Raw genomic sequence first — 19,880 nt, 5'->3', positions numbered from 1 at the left:
ATTGTAACAGAGCAAAAATTTTGAGTGTCGGGTTCTTGATTTGGTTCCTAGGTGGGGCACAGGCTGTATTTAATAAATCTACATGTACAGCCCTGCTGGCAACTACTTTTATGTACTTTTGAAAGAGTTACATCACAAAAGATATTTTCACGCAACGTAAGTACTCTTTTTGGTATTAGAATATTATATTGTAACAAAGTAATTTTGCTTAAACAAATAAAAATTATTAACCGAATATGTAAGTAGACACCTAAATTGGCATTTCAAAAAATATTAGTTTTGTTAATTAACTAGTATTGTTTTTAACAAATGAAGCTAAAATGGCGTCTTGGGGACGATTGTAACAATAAGTAAAGGGACGATTGTAACAGCTGAAAATAAATAATCTTATGTTTACAAACCATTACTTAACTCTTTAAGAACCACCAATAGTTTCCTATGTCATTTATATTATGTTGCATGTGCATTATTTTATTTGTCACCTTTCACAGCATAAATTAAAATTTTTAACCCCTTAAAGTAAAAAGTATAACCCTTTAGGTCTCTGCTCATTATTATTTTCATTCCTAAAATATCACTACTATTTTGATCAATAAAAAATATATCACAACTATGATAATATGCATCATTAACTATGTTTTAGTTGTAACAAGTGCAAGACTGTCAAAAATTGTTAATAACTAATATAATAACATTTAAAATAAGGTATTTATTTTTTTTTCTAGTAGAGGAGAGTCTCTCGTCTGTCAATTAATACTAATAATATATTGGATTTTTTGTTAGTTAAGAATAGCTAAGTAAGAAATGTTACAATTGACCCCACTCTCTCCTACCCAGGAAGAGAAATGTGTATATCTTTGTTAAATATCTTTGTTAAATATCTTTGGTGAGATCAAAATTTGGAAAATTTGTTTAAAATAAAGATAAATTTATATATTTATAATATCCTAAGTCCTGAGCCTAATTGTTTTAATTATTGCGTTTAAATTTAACCTATAACTTAAATGTACCTTTTGTTCCTTTTCCATAAGAAATCCCAAGTGAAAAGCATTTCCGAGGTCAGTATGGCAAACCCTGGAATCTTCACTTGTGGGCAGATAACGTTCTCTGACTGCATCTGCAATAGTTGTGTGACTCCAGTACAAGTAAGGGCGTTTATCAACGTAATACATTTTCATTAACACACCTAAAAAAAAAGGACACTTCTTCATAAGATGTAAATGCGCCACATTTTAAAGTAACCGATTTATACAGACGGAAGGAGTCATTATAAGCGCTGTTATAAACTACATAGATGCATCAAAAGTACAGATACAAACAGTTTAAATTAGACATTCAGATCAATGACTTCCTTTAATCGTGCATGTTAATTCATCCATCAGGATGTGAAAGAGTTCTGAGCGTTGTTTCTTTGCTCAGTCAGGTCAAAGAAAACAAACCTATAGTGAGTTTGAAAATAATATTCAAACACAATTCACCGAGCTAATAGGCGAGAGAACGGATACTTCACAGGCATGTATATTTACTACTCATCGGCTTGACATGAAAACCAAACCTTGCAGATCAATGAGGCCCTTCAAGTTTTATCAAATCAGGGTCACACTTCTGGTTGCGAGGATTTTGGAGACAGGCATTAGTATTATGATTAGGAATTTTAGAGACAGGCATTAGTATTATCATTAGGAATTTTAGAGACAGGAATTAGTATTAAAATTAGGGATTTGGGAGACAGGGATTTTGGAGAAAGGGATTACTATTAGCATTAGGGATTTTAAAGACAAGGATTATGGAGACAGATATTAGTATTAGCATTAAGGATTTTAGAGACAGGGATTTTGGAGATAGGGATTACTATTAGCATTAGGGATTTTAAAGACAAGGATTATGGAGACAAAGATTAGTATTAGCATTAAGGATTTTAGAGACAGGGATTTTGGAGACAGGGATTAGTATTAGTATTGCGAACTCTAGAGATAGGGATTAGTATAAGGGATTAGTATTCCAGGGACTTACTGTAAGGCATTAATGCCAAAAAAAGTAAAAATTTTGCTAAGTAACTTTTAATAATAAATTCCTTTTGAAATTACTTGTTTTACAGGAAAACATAGGTTTACAAAAAATTGATTCTTTAAAATTACTTCCTTTTGCTTAATTTTTTTCAAATATCAATTCAGTAATATTTACGATGTGTTCTTCTTTTGAATAACGGATGTACAATGCTTAATCTCATCAACTAGCTATGAATTTCTTCCTGAAACTAACCAAGACCTAACTATTTATTTAATATTTTCATTATTAACTATTTATTAAACCTAACTATTTATTAAATATTTTCATTGAGGGTTTCAAGTAAATAATAAGTTGGTAATAGTCAAATATTATTTTATAGAAATTGTGGCTTAGAGGTCAGTTAATGAAAAACATTTAAATTAACATTAGTTGATTAATGTATTAATTTATTAATTAATATATTATTTAATTAATTAATTTATTTATTTTTGTTTCTGAAAAATTTAAAGCAGACGTTTAAAAAATGATTTATTTGTGAACAACAGATTGCAATGGAGAATGGAGTGAAGCTTTAAAAAATCTAGATTTGGCGAAAAGATAAAATAAATCTTGAAGAAAAAAAACGTTTTATGCTGACAAGATTTCATTTGGTTGGGACAGAGGTACAAAATAAATTTATCAGTAAATAATCAGAATCAAATCTATCGAATTTAATAATTCACTGCAATGTTATATTAAGAGAAAATACTAAACTAGTAATATAAATATCTATTTAAACTTTAAGCAATAACGTAGAAATATTTTTTTAACATAAGGTAGAATTCTGGAGTTAGCATGATTCTAGGTGGTTTATAAGATTTAGATAGTTGATGGTTTAACGTTTGGTTAATAGTTGATGGCTCAAACGATTTAAATAGTTTAGATGGTTGAAAAAATTTTGTGAAAAAATTTTAAAAATGGAATAATAATCTTTTTGTATCTCATTAGTTCTTGAGTCTCATTTATCAATATTTTTTCCCACAACACCTTAAATACCACCAAAAGAATAAAAATCTATGATTCCAACCATCCTGAAATATTTATATTTTATTTCGAAAAATTGGTAAATTTCTGAAATTTCAGAACGTAATTTTAAAATTTCAAAAATACCATTAAGTACTATAGTTATGCTTAATCAATAAGTAAATTTCTTATAAAATTGTAAGTAACTTAACCAATCACTAAATAGCTGAAAACTAGTCAATACATTCTTGGCATTGCCAAAAGAAAATAATAAATGAAGGCTTGATAATTATTGTCATCTTTAAAATATAAAAGATACTTTAGGTTATTTATGAAAAATTTAAGTACATAATGCCCCTTAATCTTATGGTACAATTCCTAAACTATCTTTAAAAAATAGACGATTGATGATATATTGGTAAGAAATATGAATGCCTTTGCAAAACTATATCATAGGTATTTTCTCGAAAAAAAATTAAAATAACAAAGTTGCTAAATTCGTAAGAGTTACATCCTTACGAAAGTAATTAAAAATGTGTAGATAGAATACGCAATTGAATTCTGAGCTATTCAAAAATGAAGATTTATTTTTCTATTCTTAACCTTTTTCTCCGAAAATAACATCCTATAATTGAATACCTGCAATTGACGTCACGCGTAGATCAGCCAATCAAGTTCGACACGCACGCGAGTCGTCGCTTGCAGGTATCCAATCAAATCTGATCCGAAAATTGATTCAGCATTTAAATAAACTGAAGCTTAATCTGTAAGGTTGACGCGTCGTGCGCAACCACGTGATTATATTCAACCAAGTAATTAGTTGCAAATACTCAATTGAAATTTTAACACCAATATCGCAATATATTTTTTTCACAAAACTTTTCATTAAAATGTTCCTTTAAGACTTAAATTTAATTATATGACACTCAAGGAATGCAATCTTAAGGAGAAAAAAATTCTTTTTACGTGGTAAAGAACATTAAAAAGAGCTCTTTTAATTTTTTCCTTTTTCTATTAAAATATATATATATATATATATAAAAACTACACCACTTATTCCGGTTGAGTGTTGAGCTTACTTTTCTTTGTTCCAAATTTTCTGGAAGAATAGTTTTGTAATTAATTAAATTTAGGGTTTCTTTTTCTATTTTTTTTCTTTATAATTATGTGTGGTTATATCCTCTGATGAAATAAACCACAGATTGCATTTTACGATGAATCTTTTACGCTCAGTAATTTGCATTGTATTTTTTACTCATGCTTTTTTTTTCAAGATTCATACATATAGTTTTATTTCTTTTGAAACATTGTTTCAGGAGTTTTTGCGAACATAACAGTTGTTGCAGAATAAAAAAATAGTTTATAATTATTTCTATATGATTTTTTACATACCAATATTTTTGTTTCTTATTCGTTAAAAGATATATACGCTTATTTTTCAGAAAATTTGCAAAGTTTAGGCATTTGATAAAAAAAACAAAAAAAAAAAAACACATGGAATATTTTTTAATGAAATCCGTAAGTACTATAATAAAATTGAGTATGCTATTTTTCGTGTTTTTTTTATAGAATTAATATAAGATTGCGTAGCAATTTTCGGGGGTTGGCGAGCAGAGGGCGCAGCCCTCTAGTTGAAAGTATTTTTTAACGTAGAGTTCTTCTTACTGTGTGAAAAGCACTTGCAGTTGGTGCAGTTGCTAGTTTCTTCTTATTTGTATTTATCAAGTCCTAAAAATGACTCATTGGAGAATAAATATGAATTCTGTATGTAAAATTAGCTTAAGTAGAAATTTTTTTTTTTAATATTAACTGAGCACATAGAAATTAAAATAACGCACTTTTATGTAGATCTATGACGGTCAGTGGTTAAAGACATTGAGGACTGGGATTCGATCCTCAGTGGTTCTTTTGCCCGGCCTAGCTTCAAATAGAGAAGACCCAGCTTGTACGAGAAGTAAAATATGTGCAATGTGTTGACTTCCTAACTACAATCGTGCAACTGGACAGAATATTGAGGAGCCTTAACTTCTATAACCCCCTAGCGCACAACGAACTGCAAGAATCCTTTATTTTTACAGTTTCATATAAGACATTTATAGTTCAACACTCAAATAAAACATAAGCAGTTTTCTCAAAGAAATTTTTCTCACACATTTTACATTGATTGGTTAATAAAAAGCTCTATACTCAATATTTTCTTTCTTCAAATCGACTTATTGATAAGATATTCTTTGAGAAATAGGGCTATATTTGTTTATATTTATTTATCAAAAGTTTTATCATGAATGAGATTATTTTTATCAAATATATTTTTATCAACCCCTTGACCCAGATGGGACACCCGTGTCTTTTTATGAATTTTTTTTCTGACGTTCTTTACACTCAAAAATGCATTTTTGTATTTTCTAATTGTATAAAAAACGGTCTAATAGTTACTAAAGAAAATCTGTGAGATTATTAGATTTCTATCTTTACTAAAGTATAAAATTCGAAAAAGATAGTTTGGAATTCTTTTTCTCATTCACATTCAAAAATTCATCACTAATTGATTTTTTAAATTACAGAAATTTCAGCAAAATTAACTGTTTCTTTTAGATCTTATTAACTGTAAACAAGGGCAAAATTTGGAAAAAATTCTATATTCCTGGGAGTTAGCCGTGTTTGGAAGATTATACCTTTAGCACCAAAAGGAACCTGTGTTTTATGCTATATTTCGTTAGCATAATTTTTGAAATGCTAAATATAATTGTGTTTCACTTATTTTGACCTAAATCGTTTGGTAAAAATATTCTTTGTCAAAGGGTTAATAAAATGTTTTTCAATACATGTCGCTATTCGTTTTAATGTTATTATGCTAAAAAACGTTTTTAACTAGATAGATAATGAAATATACATACTTAGTTCTTTCTTTATGTCAAGCCAGCTACTTGTTGTAAACTCACACTTTTTACTATCTTGTTCGTTATCCATTTGAGGACCTTCATATTCTGTAGAAGCTAAAAGCTCAACAATTTCAGCTTCTCTTAAACCAAAACTAGTACACGTGAGATACGTTGATATTTTTCGTATCATCTCAACACCATATTTATTTTCTAAATCTATGAAAAATAAGTTCACTAATTCTTTCAGTGTTAAGGGCACATCTTTTTCTGCAATGCTTTTGGAGGAGGTCCAATTTTTGGCCACATTTGATAAAAGTTTCACGCACAAGGAACTCAAAGACTTATCTCCAATTTGTTCTTTAACTAACTGCCACTGTTCTGGGGTCAGGGAATACTTATTATCTTTTAAATTGGATTGCATCATGCTTAAAGCCGATTGCCCAGTAACGGGTAATATGTGTACGAAATTTTCATTGGTTGATATTCTGCTCTTAAGTAAACCTAAAATTTTCTCTTCTTCCTCAGCAATGGAACATATTATGTGGACGTTTGGCGGAAGGTTCCATGGAAGCCATCCAAGGATGGAAGCTTGGTTATTTGGCGCGCATCGTAAAGAATGCAGATTGTCAAGCACTATGACAAGGTCATCACTTTTAGCTTCCACTAACTTGATCAAGTCTTGAAACCATATGCTGAGCTTTCCAAGTTCAAAACTGTAGTGACTTGGACTTATTTCAAACCCGAACAATAAGCTGATGTGGAGACACAGATTGCGTAATAGTTCTGGTGTGAAAGATGTGCAAGGACTTCTTCCGACATGGCGAATGATGCGCACAACATCGTTTCCTAGCCACTCTGGACAGTACATGAATACCTGTAATTACAACAAGAAAATTTCAAGCTTTTGTAACAGCATAAAATAAATCAAATACTTAAGAAGAATATAACCTAAATTAGTATTGTTGTTATGCGTTTTCTAATATGATGTGAACTAAACTCAAGAAAGCTAAAGAATTTTGCTATTGATATTTACCGAAAAAGTTTAGAAAATCTGTTTAATAAAAATGATATTCAAAGCATTTGTATTAAAACCTTATAACTTTTTACCATTACTTTTCATTAGGAAGTCATAAGGATTGAAGCACTATTATTTAAAAATTAGTCTTTAATTATTGGTTCTGAAAACCACATTTACACAACCTGTCAAAATCTATTTTGACAATGAGCCAACCGGCCTGTGTGGGGGCTAGGGAACTGCCCTTGCATCAGAAAGGTTCTGGGTTCGAATTCCGGGCAAGGCATGGATGTACTATCTGTCCTTACTGTGGGAGCAACGTTGGCCCACCTAATAGGGTGCCAGTGAAAGAGTGGCCAACAAATCTGTGATTCAGGTGCTTGTATGACCTAAGTCATTATTCAGGTGGGCATTGGACAAAAAAAATTGACAATGAATGACGATAATTCATATTTTCATTTCATTTCGCTCCCCTTTTGTTTTAACCGCAAGAGATTTATCGCGTGATATGTGAAAACGTGTCCATCGAGTCAGTATATTCCGCACAAACAAATAAATGAAAAAATTGCTTTATTATTGCAAGTCATTCCGTTTTTTAAGATTCCAAAACATTTATTAAAAAAGTAAAAAGCTTAGTAAAGATTAAAAAAACTAAGACTTGGTTTGTTTAATACCAATATTTTTATAGTAATATACAGTGGGCAAAAAAATGGACAAACCTGAATAACTTTTGATCTAATGATCGAATCCTCGCGTTCTAGGACTTAATCTTAATGTTTCGAGGTAGTGACTTCAAATATTTTAGTTATTTAGAGCAGACGATATTTTAAGTAATGAAATCAGAGATAAAAACGGACCTTCTCTAAGTGAACATACATTTTGTTTCGATGGATTCGAATTTCTGACCCCAAAAGTAAAGGAGTTAGCTGCAATCTGGGAAATATGGTCCCAATAACTTGGTCAGGAAGGTGCTCCAAAGTTTGGACCATTTAATGCTAATTTTACTTTTTGCGTGAAAGTGAATTGAAAAATTTTTGCACACAATTATAACATTCGCTTTGCCAGAAATAACTCCATGCAAAAAATAACTTTTCCTAAATATTTATTATTTTTTATTACTTTATTTAATAATGGTCAAAAATTTTGAATTGCAAGGTATACAATTTCTTGCACAATTTTAAAGAACTTAATTTTGCAAGGCAAAATGCAAAATTTGAGCAAAATTGGTCGGTCGAATAGTTCCTAAGAAAACAAATTTTAAATGTTTTCAATTCAATTTCTCAGGAAATATTAACAATATTGCACGAAAAATAAGTTTGAATACAAAATCAAAATTGCCTTTTTCAGCTCGCCAAGTTTTAAGGCAGTAGTATAAATGTGACTAAGACTTCAGAGTTTTTAAATTGCATTGCAGCTCCCAGATACTTCCCAGCTAAAATTATGGCTATTAATAAAGATCATAACTTGTTCTATGACACTATTTTGATATAGAGAAACTCTCATACAGACCTTATCTTCTTCAAAAATGGTCTAAAGATTCGGAAAGGCTTTATTAAAGAGGATTTGATGTTGTAACAGGAAAAGATAAACGAACACGTGAAACCTTTACATTAGATTTTACTTTTCATTTACTTCACTTAGAGCATTTGCTTTATTTAAGTTTAAAATTAGTTAAGAGAAAATGCAAGACGATTTGTTTTTATTAGTATGATGATCATATTGGTTGTATATATTCACCTGAGAGAGAAGAGTAGATTTCCCTGATCCATCTTGACCATAGACGATTACGGGTGAATGCCTCATTCGGTTTTCATCTTGAATGATCATCAAATTTTGAATTTGAAGAAGTGCTCCACAGTCACTGTCCAGTGACTGTGATACTCCCAACACCCTTAAATGCTGCCGACTGTTGCTTAAATGACTTTGTGACTCTCTTACTACTTCCTACAAGACAACATACGTCATTTTCATTAAGAGAACACCATTGCTGTGTTTTAATAAGAATATTCAATGAAAGAATAGTATCTATACCTTAACTGAATATAGAGTGAGAACCTCTATAGTAAAATAACCTTCAAATTACAATAACATTGAAAGATTTATTTGTTGTTGATATTAAGAAACATTGAGACATTAGAAATTGATATTAGGGGTGACACTAAGTGATTTTTAAGTGTTACTAATTTTTAAAGTGTTAGAGTTAAGATCTACTTAATAAAGTTCCTTGCAAATTGATTTTTTCACTATCATGCTTCTTTTCACACGCAGAAAAATATCTTGGTAAAATTACCTTACTATAATGATATTTCTGGTTTAAAACTAAACATAATTCTAGTAATAAAACCAATTTGTATGCAATGGTTTACTGGAAATTTTAGTTATCAAAATTATAGCTCCTCACACATTTTGTAAAAAAGTATAAAACTGAAGAATAATAAATTTATTTGGATTTTATGTCATGCTCTAAGGCATCATGCTAAAATTACCAAATATTTAAGAAAATTTATCACTTATTATAAAACATATATTTTATTTTAATTACCGAGATTATTTTTAATTAAAATTTTATTTTTAATTATTTTTAATTACCAAAAATTACCGAACTTTTTAACACTCCCATAAAGATGGACACATGGTAAGTTTTACCATATTCTGGTATTTTTGACAATATTTTTTTCTCAGTATATGCATTTTATTTTATTTGTGAGCATTAACAGTAATAAAAATATGAGTTCATGAGGGTCATATAAATTAATAGTTAATGAATTGATGGCATATTCCTGATGCTTTGCTAGCGAAACTTTGCAAAGTCTTGCATTTAGCAGGCGAATAAGTACCGAAAGAAAAGAAAAAATTTCAAAGACTAGGAAGATTATTTTAATGGTAGCGCAGAGCTAAGCATCACAAACTAAAGCTAAGGGAAAATTCACATTTTTTTGGTGGATAAAAGCTATTAGATAAACTCATGTATTTTAAATTTAAGTATTTTTTATTCTCTTTAAAAAATCGATCTATTTAACTTTTTTGCATTACTTTTATCTGACGAAAAGAAATGAGATGAGAAAAATTAAGTTTTTGCCATAAATAAATAATAAAAAAAACCTTTTATTTTTTATTGATACATTACATTATCTCCTAACATGGAACAAATCAAATACTTACGTTTACTGATGTAGTTTTGGTAGTTTAATCCGTTATTGAAACTAAAAAAATAATATGAAAACTATCTTCATTAGGGAGTTCCAACCGTGACTATTTCCTTACAAACTATAATGCTTTTATCTCTTTTTCTTTTACGTATTTTTTCTTTTACGTGTTTTTTCTTCTTTGAAATATGCGACGATATACTAGATCATTTTTCTGCAATATGTTTATAGTCTTTACTCTCGAAAAACAATAATTTGTCTTCTTTTTTTAATGTCTGGAGAAAAAAAGCAGGTCTATCTGTTATTTTTAGGAAGGTACTTAGTGAAAAACTTTTTATGCTTTTCTACTCTAAGATACTTCCGAAATTAAGTTACATATAACTGTCATTTTTTTTATTTTAGATTTAAATTATTTTGTGATAGACAGTCTGAAGCATGAATAAAAATTATTTAGCTTAGGAAGAAAGGAAAAGGATATTTTTGCAGTTTTTTATAAATCTTTGTTACTTTAGCGAAAGTTATTATATATTATTATTTTATTCAAGTTGGGGAGTACCAGGGAAACGATTACTATTTATGATTCTAAGCATGAAAATAAAATAAAAACTGATCTTAAATAAGAAAAATAGAATGAGGGAGAAAGGAGAAAAATACTTTAATCAGGGAATTTTCATACAAATGAATTAACAAATAACAGAACTGATGAAAAAGGGGATTAATGAAATGCCTTAAAAATACTCTTACAAAAGATAAAAAAAAAAAAAAGTTTGATAATAAACTAGTATTTTATAGAATGTAGTTTGACGATACATTTTTTTATCATAGCTTTCCATTTTTTAATCATTTTAATCAAAACGCAATAGTTAACGTGAACGCAATATTTAATGTTCTTATTATTTAAAAAATACTATTAGAACTAATTAAAAGTAATTGAGAGTGATTATTTAAAAACCGATTGGAATTTTAAAAAAATATTTTAAAAATTGATGCTTTTTTTCTAAGGAAAAGAAATGCATTTAAACAAACAGAAACTTAAATAGGGATTTAGACAAAATGTTAATTTTTTCAGTTTATTTTATTTTGGTGATATTAAGTAGTATTTATTCACTGAGAAAAAAAAAGTATTGTAAAAACTACCTAAATAATTAATATAGTAAAATTAATTGTGTTTTTCTGGCTCTCTGGAACCAGACCGGTAATTTCTACAGAAGCGCTTTGGTGATGATTTTGATGAAATTAACAATAAAACAAAGTTTTATAATATGTGGTAAAAATTAGTAAATGAGATAAAATTTAGTAATTTTATAATAATAGAGTAGGGCATAAAAACGATTATTCGCTTTAGTTTACTTTTCAGTTTCGTATTTTTTAACTAAATGTGTGGTAATAAGAAGTATAACTTTAAAACCCAGAAATTACAAAAATCCGTTACCGATTAACGGAAAATTTTTTCCTAATGAATGGCTTGAAATATAGTATGTTTCAATTTTTAATACTAGAATTATGATTTTTTTTTTTAGCAGATATGTCTTCACCATGTAATACAGTAATTTTACAGGAACTTGTTTACACTCTATATTCTCGCCAAAAAATCAAATTGTTATTTTGAATTAACTTAACTTCGGAATTTAGTTAACTTCATTATTTATTCAATAAAGCAAAAATTACCTACTCTAAAAGTTACGTTAATGAGTAAAATTAATATTATTTCAGCGTTTATTTAATTTAGTTAAATATTTTTATAATAATCGTTTAATTTTTGTTTTATTAAGCAGTATTATATGTTTTTAATCCTATCTTATAATACATTTTTGTGTAGACATTATTTTTAATAAAAAATTATTTTATTAAAGATTTATTTTTTTAAACATTTGAAATTTAATATTTACTTGAATTGGTTTCCGAATTCTTGGAGGAAGATTTTGCCAATCCGGTGTTGTGGCAGCTATGTCTTCATCTACTAATGTTTTTATGCTGGTGAAGATGGAGTTACCGAATTTTTCCAAATAATATTTGTGCTCTCTATAACTCGTATCCAAACCACCTTCTTTCCATTGTACGCTAAAAATTTTAAAAGTATTTCATTAAATTAGATACATCGTGCTAAATATTCACTTTCATGCTTTATTGACCTGAAATTACACTGAGAAGCATTTTAAATCAATGTTTTCCGTTGCATGAAATATTTTAACCAAATTTTTTATCTTGGATATTTTCAAGTCATTGATTCCAAAGCTGGAATCGGTTTCTCTCAGCAAGCTATAGTTTTTAAATATCATTTTCAGTATATTTTTTGTACTGTACAAGTTTAAAAACGTTATTTATGACATGGGATTGCGTAAATGTTATGAGAAATTTATAGGGGGGTTAGGAATTTCAGGATTAAATTAGAGTCACATTCTCGGAAGTGTCATACACCACTGGAGGCATTTCCCTCTTATGAATTATTTCTTCATGTACTTTTGAACATATACCCTCAGTTGCGTACGACGACATTTCCGGACATGGGTTCCCATACAATTATAATTCTGATGATGTGCCCTAACTTCCCTAGAAATTTACATTTACATCATCCCTTGTAATACATAACGTTTTTAAACTTGTACATTTCGACAAAAAGTAGGCTGAAATTTGGAAAAACAAAAACTGTAGTTTTAGGAGTAAAACTAATTTCAGATTTGAAATTACCACACTTGAATCAGGCAAGTTCAAGTTTTTTTGTTAATGCAACGAAATATTTGTTCCCTAGTGCTATTTAGACAATTTTGGACTGAAAATGTGGACGAATTTTTTTTAGGAAATCTTACTTGAAATAGTGAATATTTTTACGATTGACATAGAATATGACATCATCAATTAAATTCTGAACTCCCGAAGCAGATTCTTCATCAATTGTGAAGTTCTCATGTGAAGATACATCTACGTATTGAGAGATTGCGGAATCATTTGTTACCAGACCTAAATAGAAAAAGGAGTTATAAGGTTGGAAAAACTCTTCATATTATTAAGTAATAGTCACAGTAAGTAATTATTAAGTAATACACTATTGTCTTCTTCTTATTTAATACACTATTGTCTTCTTCTTATTTGTCTTCTTCTTATTTAATTGTCTTCTTCTTATTTTATTGTCTTCTTATTATTTTTCAGATGGAGTTAATAAAGACTATTGTTTTGTTTTTCTAACTCTTACTTTTTTATGCTATGATACTGATATTTTTATTTTTTACTATTAATTTATAATGCTTTTCGTTGCAATTTTTCTGTAATTATCATCACGTTTGGACACTATATAATATTTAATTTGCATTCAGAGAAAAATTAATTAATAATGCAATGTAAATAATTTAGTTTCCACTAAGTTTTCATAATTAATATTAACATTATAATAAAAAGTATGGTAGGGGAGAGTGGGGTCAATTGTAACAGGGTACGATTGTAACAGAGCAAAAATTTCGAGTGTCGGGTTCTTGATTTGTTTCCAAGATGGCGCACAAGGTGTATTTAATAAATCTACATGTACACCCCCGCTGGCAACCATTTTTATGTACTTTTGAAAGAGTTACATCACAAACGATATTTTCACGCTACGTAAGTTCTTTTTTTGGTATTAGAATATTATATTGTAACAAAGTAATTTTGTTTAAACAAATAAAAGTTATTAACCGAATATGTAAGTTGACACCTTAATTAACATTTAAAAAAAAAGATTAGTTTTGTTAATTAACTAGCATTGTTTTTAACAAATGAAGCTGAAATGGCGTCTTGGGGACAATTGTAACAATAAGTAAAGGGACGATTGTAACAGCTGAAAATAAATAATCTTATGTTTACAAACCATTACTTAACTCTTTAAGAACCACCAATAGTTTCCTATATCATTTATATTATGTTGCATGTGCATTATTTTATTTGTCACCTTTCACAGCATAAATTAAAATTTTTAACCCCTTAAAGTTAAAAGTTTAACCCTTTAGGTCTCTGCTCATTATTATTTTTACTCCTAAAATATCACTACTATTTTGATCAATAAAAAAATATATCACAACTATGATAATATGTATAATTAACTATGTTTTAGTTGAATTTATGAACTGTTACAATTGACCCCGTAAGTGGGGACAATTGTAACAAGTGCACGACTGTCAAAAATTGTTAATAACTAATATAATAACATTTAAAATAAGGTATATATTTTTTTTCTAGTAGAGGATAGTCTACTTTATTCGTCTGTCAATTAATACTAATTATATATTGGATTTTTTGTCAGTTAAAAATAATTAAGTAAAAAACTTTACAATTGGCCCTACTCTCCCCTATTGTATAATTTTCTCTTTTAACTAGAGTGTTTTTCAAGGGTACTGTTTTTTACAATTAATACAATACTTCCCATTTTATTAGATAATATGACTTTTCATTTAATCTTGATAATATTTATTTTAAATTCAACGAAAATATTATTAGAATGCAGTGTAAATAAGTTAATTTCCATGAATTTTTCGTAGTCAATCTAAGCATTCTAATAATAATTATAGTATTGCATAAATTTACCTTTTAACTACAGTGTTTTAAGACTATTACTCTTTGCAATATTTCCTATTTTCGAAGTTTATATCATCTTTTATGTAAGTTTTGATGATTTATTCTAGAAATGAACGAAAATAAATTACGCGTTTGAAGTTAATTTACTCTGAAACTATAACTATAAATCCACTTGATTTTTAAAGTAGTGAGTAGACCTGAATCCAAATAACATTAAACTTTCTAAGAAAAAGCTGATTATTACAGCACTCTGGAGAATCCGAACAGTGAAATATATCAAACTTACGATCTATGCACTTGTTATTTATTTCCTATTTCATAAAATATTCATCTAAATTATAGTACTTTAGGGGAGAATTGTGAAATGTTAAAGCTTTATTTTGAACATTATTTTACCTAACAGCTTCTGGATAAAATAATGCAACTTCCCATCAAAAACAGAAAATATTTTATAACGTCTTATAAATGTGTATGACGTGAAAGCGGTGAGTTACAATATATATTATATTGATTTTAGAATTTTTTTTAAAACGCTGGGTACTTACTAATTTAAAGTATTGTTTTATTTTCTTTTAAAATATTTAAGTAACCATAAGTAAACCTTTATCATCATCTCAAACAGAATACTCCTTTTACTTCACTAATAATATGTTATACAATGAAGAATTTCGGATCAAATTACGGTTAAAAGAACCGGCACTCAGTGTACCGGTACTTATGACGGTAATATCCATTTCTGCTGAACATGACACAAATTATGATATACCGTAATTTTTACAGAAATACATACTGTAAAATCATTGAATCATTCTAATAAAAAAATATTGCTTTAAAAGTTACGGTATAATATTTTACGGTAAATTGGATTTAACGGAAGATGTACTAAAATGACGGTACTTTACGCCATAATTTAATCCTGAATTTTTTATACTCTTTGTTTAAACCAGTTATTGAGAAACTTTCAATCAGCACTCACCAGAGAAACGAGTGAAAGCAGAAAAAACAAGAAAAATATTCAGATTATTAAAAAATTATTCAAAGAAAGGACTTTAATTTTACTGAAGTTTTACTTTCAAATTTGACCTTTAAATCTCAAATATCAAATTAGACACAAAAGAATAAAAACTTGCATGCATTTTTTCCGCTTAATGTTTTTATATTTTTTATTTCTAAAGTAATCTTATTTATTTCTAAAGTAATAAATCATATTTCATGAAGTGAAAATTAACTAAAAATTAAAATTTTTATATCTGAGATAAAACTGGTAAAATATTAACAGTTTTTTGAACGAAGGAAAGACCGTAGGATGTAAATGAATCAAAAATATCTGAAAGTACTATTCGTAAATCGAGAAAATAAGTTTTTCGCACAACGAATTTGTGGATGTAACCTTAAAGATTGATTACTTAAAGCAGTGTTTCCCAAAGTGTGGTGCGCGTACCCCTAGGGGTACGGGAACTGGTTAACGGTACCAGGGTGCGTAGCCAAATTATTCAACAAAAATTAAGCACCTTTTAAACACTTTTCAAGCACTCAAAAAACATTTTTAATAAAAAAAATATCATAATGAGGCAGGGTTGGAAAGTTTTTGACAATTGACGGTTTTATCTTATTTTAACCGTCATTGTTTTTGATAATTGTCAAAAATTATGAAATTTTGAATCGTGTAAAACGAATGGCGTTTTCATACGCTACGGACTGACAATAAGCCGAAATAGATTGGGTTTGAATTTATTGTGAAAACGTTGAGTAGAACAATATAAACTGTGTCTCTTTGCATAATTTGAAACGAAAATCGACATAGTAAGGGAAAAATCTCATTTTGAAAAAGCGAAAATTAAGCACCTTTTAAAAACGCTCAATGAAAAAAACACCTTTAAGGGCTTTTAAAAAACGAAAATGGAAAATAAGCACCTTTAAGCACTGTTTAAAAACGATACGCACCCTGGGGTACGCGTTCTTATGCGAAATATCTTGCGAAAAACGAAAATTTCAAACTTTTTTATTTAAAAACAAATCTAGCCATGAAAATTTACGATTATGTATTTTTCTATTGGCTATTTTTTGCAAAGTTAACAGTTATTAGTTAACAGTATTAGTGTTGTCAACAGACAGTTGTGATCTTTAACTTCTGTGCAATTTTTTTACAGTAAAAAATACATTCATTTTTTTATTAGTGGTACACAGCGTTACGAAAATTTAGAAAGGGTACACAAAAGTCATAAGTTTGGGAAACACTGGCTTAAAGTGATGCCAAATGGTGTTTTATGTATTTGGTTCAAACTTGCTGAATTAAATTTTTAATTAAAATTTAATTCAACAATTTAATTTTATTGCAACAATTATTAATCGTTTATGAAAACGTGGGAAAAAATGAATGACTATCGAATAAATTAAAAAAAAGCATACTAGGATGTAAGTAAGGTTTAATTTAGATGTGTGTTATTTATGGGTTAAAAAAATATCTCTTAAGCCTTTTAAATGAATAAATATATCGGAAAATTATTCTAATACGATAATAATTGATTCCAATTAGCTTTAATCGTCATTGGAAGCAAAAAAATATCTGTTAATAGAAGATTACGATTTGCTTTTTCAAAACGAAGTTCTCTTTCTTTTAAAAAAAATATTTAAACTGAATTAAGATAGTAAAGTACATACTCTTTTTATCGAATGTAAGTTTAGCAATAAAAGATGTAATAAAACACATTTATCTTTTTTCAAGTTATTTACGATAATTTAAAGATTAGTATAATCCATACGTTTAATGACAAGTTCAAGTGATGTTTATTGCTTTCCAGTACTCAAATCAATTTATTGGTGGTAGAAAATCGTTGAGTGGAAATTAAAATAAAGTGAGACTCATTTCAAATGAAGTGTAAATATTTCATCGTCTGGAAATCTGAGTTTGCTGAAGAATTTAATTTTAACACAGAAATCGACACCAGCGTAAATTTTAATTTCGATTTCTGTACAGAGGCATACTTAAACCTCCAATCGAAACTAAATTATAATCAGTCTCGAAATCATTTAAATTATAGGATGTTTAATTTTCTGAGAGGCAAGTTGAAAATTTACGCAATTAAATTATAGCTTAAGATGCCTTGCTGTATTTTATGAGCACTACTGGGAAATAGCGGATTTCGAAAGTGCGTTTAAATATTTGCTTTACATTTGCAGACAGTTACTCTCCAGTGATAGTGTTCTACAAATTTTATTGTACATTTGAACGTCAAAATTGGCCTTTAGGATAAAACTTTGATTTGCAAATCAGTAATTTTCTCGACATTTTTGTGTTAAAATATTGTTAATTGAATTTTGACTTCTCAAATAAATACTTAAAGGACACATTTAAATCTTTTACACGTTTTGCTTAAATTAGAATAATGATAAACATAAAATTTTGAATAGTTTACAAATTAGAAGAAAAATTATGTCATAAATTACCATCTATTTGCCTTATCACACAGATCATTCTTTGTTGAGCATTTGTAGACAGGCCTAGGGCAAAGTCTAGCTGGTTGTATACACCTAGAACAAAATGAGTAGTTTCTATTGTTACAGTCATTTCATTGTACATAAGGGTTTCTCAAAATTGAGCAAAATTGCATCAAATTATCTCAGAAACAAATAATAGTTGAATTTGAAAGCTCATTATATTCAAAGTTAAAACAATAAGTACTCATTTTTTATCAAAATGCATAGCCTTAAAAGTAATGTGGAGGAAGAGATTTGAGATGTTAATCGGCTGCCGACCGGATTCGAATCAAAGAGCTCCGGAATGATGATAGGATGGTTTAACCACCATAGTTATGTATCCCAGATGGTTAGGAAGCTTTATACAGTGATCACCGCAATGACATACTAATATCCAATATCAGTGGTTCTATGGGTTATAATTTCGAAGCATGTTCACAATAGCTTAGTTAAAAGTCTAGCAATTTTAATTTCCTTTTCTGCTTATTTTGGTACATATTGAAAACCTTTAACCAAACTGAATATATGTCTCGTAGCATTGCGGCAAACGCGTCTGTCTAGATACTGACAAAACGTGTGCCAGTGGAGGAGTTGGGCAGTGTAGTATTATGGATTACTATGTCCACTAACAACATTCTACCACTTTAAACAACCAAAGCTAGAATTCCTCATACCTTCTAAGAGATCTATCTATAAGAATCTTAAGTTGAAACAGAAGATGACCAACCTGATTGTTTTTCTGGAAGGATACGAGAAAATCCTGAAGTAATTTTCAAAAAAAATGACAAAATTATGCAATGGTAAGCCCCAATCATTTCTAAACTCGACCAATAAACCCTGGATACTTCATAATCAAAATGCCCTAACTAATAGAAAAATCATTTTATTTTTTCAGTTTTTGCGCTTTATTTTTGAAATTTTGTATTTTTTTTTTTTTTTTTTTTTTTTTTTTTTTTTTTTTTTTTTTTTTTTTTTTTTTTNTTTTGGTTTTTTTTTTTTTTTTTTTTGGTTTCGTTTTTTGTTGCTATTTGCTATTTTTTCTCTTTTCTTTATCTGTCTCCTATCTTTCAACCTTAACCGTTAACCGATAAATGTCGCTGTAGGGACATGGGCACGAAGTTTAATATTGGTGTGTGTGTAACGTTGCTGAGGTCTCTATATAAAGCTTGTTTATTGGGTGTACAACTATAGTGCATAGAGCATCCTACTACGATTCCACTGGGCCTTTGTTTGAATCTTGCCTGGAACCTGTATACCGTCGAATCTTACCGGTACTGTTTCAATTCTTAATAAGTTAGGCTTTTAGATTCAACTATATTGCCATTTTTTGCCCAATTTCGAGAAATCCTTTTATTTAGTGAAGTGTTTGATTAAAGCTTAGGAAATTAAATATAAGATATTACTAGTTTTAGTAGGGGTTTATTTAGCGTGTCTTATTCGGATCATAACATTTGGGCATAATTATTTATTTAAATACATGCAGTCAAAAAGAAGACATTTTTCCAAACAAAATAGAGATAACTTTGTGCAGGTAGTAAAATAATGTACAAGTAATGTATTAAGTTCAATCGAAAAACGTAATAAATCAAACGGTTGTTTAGGCAATAATAATTATCTAAGAGCCAAGTACGAAGTTACTGCAATTTGAAATAATAAAAATCGAAAAACTTATCCAAACAAAGTAGAGTTAGCTTAGTTCTGGTTGCAAAATAACGTAGAAATAAAACGTATAATGTATAATTATACAAGTTCATAAAACAGACGGCCAATTAGATACAATAAAGTGTTTAAAAGCACAAATATCGTGGT

At 28.7% G+C, this 19,880-nt stretch overlaps 1 protein-coding gene across 1 annotated transcript in view; it reads right to left on the bottom strand.

Annotated features, from left to right (window-relative positions):
* Positions 1-19,880, bottom strand: part of LOC107450170 (protein qui-1-like) — a 140,900-nt gene that overhangs the window by 41,350 nt on the left and 79,670 nt on the right. Inside the window, exons 6-11 of the mRNA XM_071178889.1 lie at positions 18,042-18,125; positions 12,863-13,013; positions 11,945-12,116; positions 8,647-8,853; positions 5,910-6,768; positions 1,011-1,186 (exon numbers count right to left, since the gene is read on the bottom strand). Of these exons, the coding sequence (XP_071034990.1) occupies positions 1,011-1,186; positions 5,910-6,768; positions 8,647-8,853; positions 11,945-12,116; positions 12,863-13,013; positions 18,042-18,125 (1,649 nt within the window). The remainder of the gene's footprint in view (positions 1-1,010; positions 1,187-5,909; positions 6,769-8,646; positions 8,854-11,944; positions 12,117-12,862; positions 13,014-18,041; positions 18,126-19,880) is intronic.

The sequence above is a fragment of the Parasteatoda tepidariorum genome, chromosome 3 (genome assembly GCF_043381705.1).
Source record: "Parasteatoda tepidariorum isolate YZ-2023 chromosome 3, CAS_Ptep_4.0, whole genome shotgun sequence".
Lineage (NCBI taxonomy): Eukaryota > Metazoa > Arthropoda > Arachnida > Araneae > Theridiidae > Parasteatoda > Parasteatoda tepidariorum.
The sequence above is the reverse complement of the archived record's forward strand: the minus strand, read 5'-3'. Positions and strand labels throughout refer to the sequence as shown.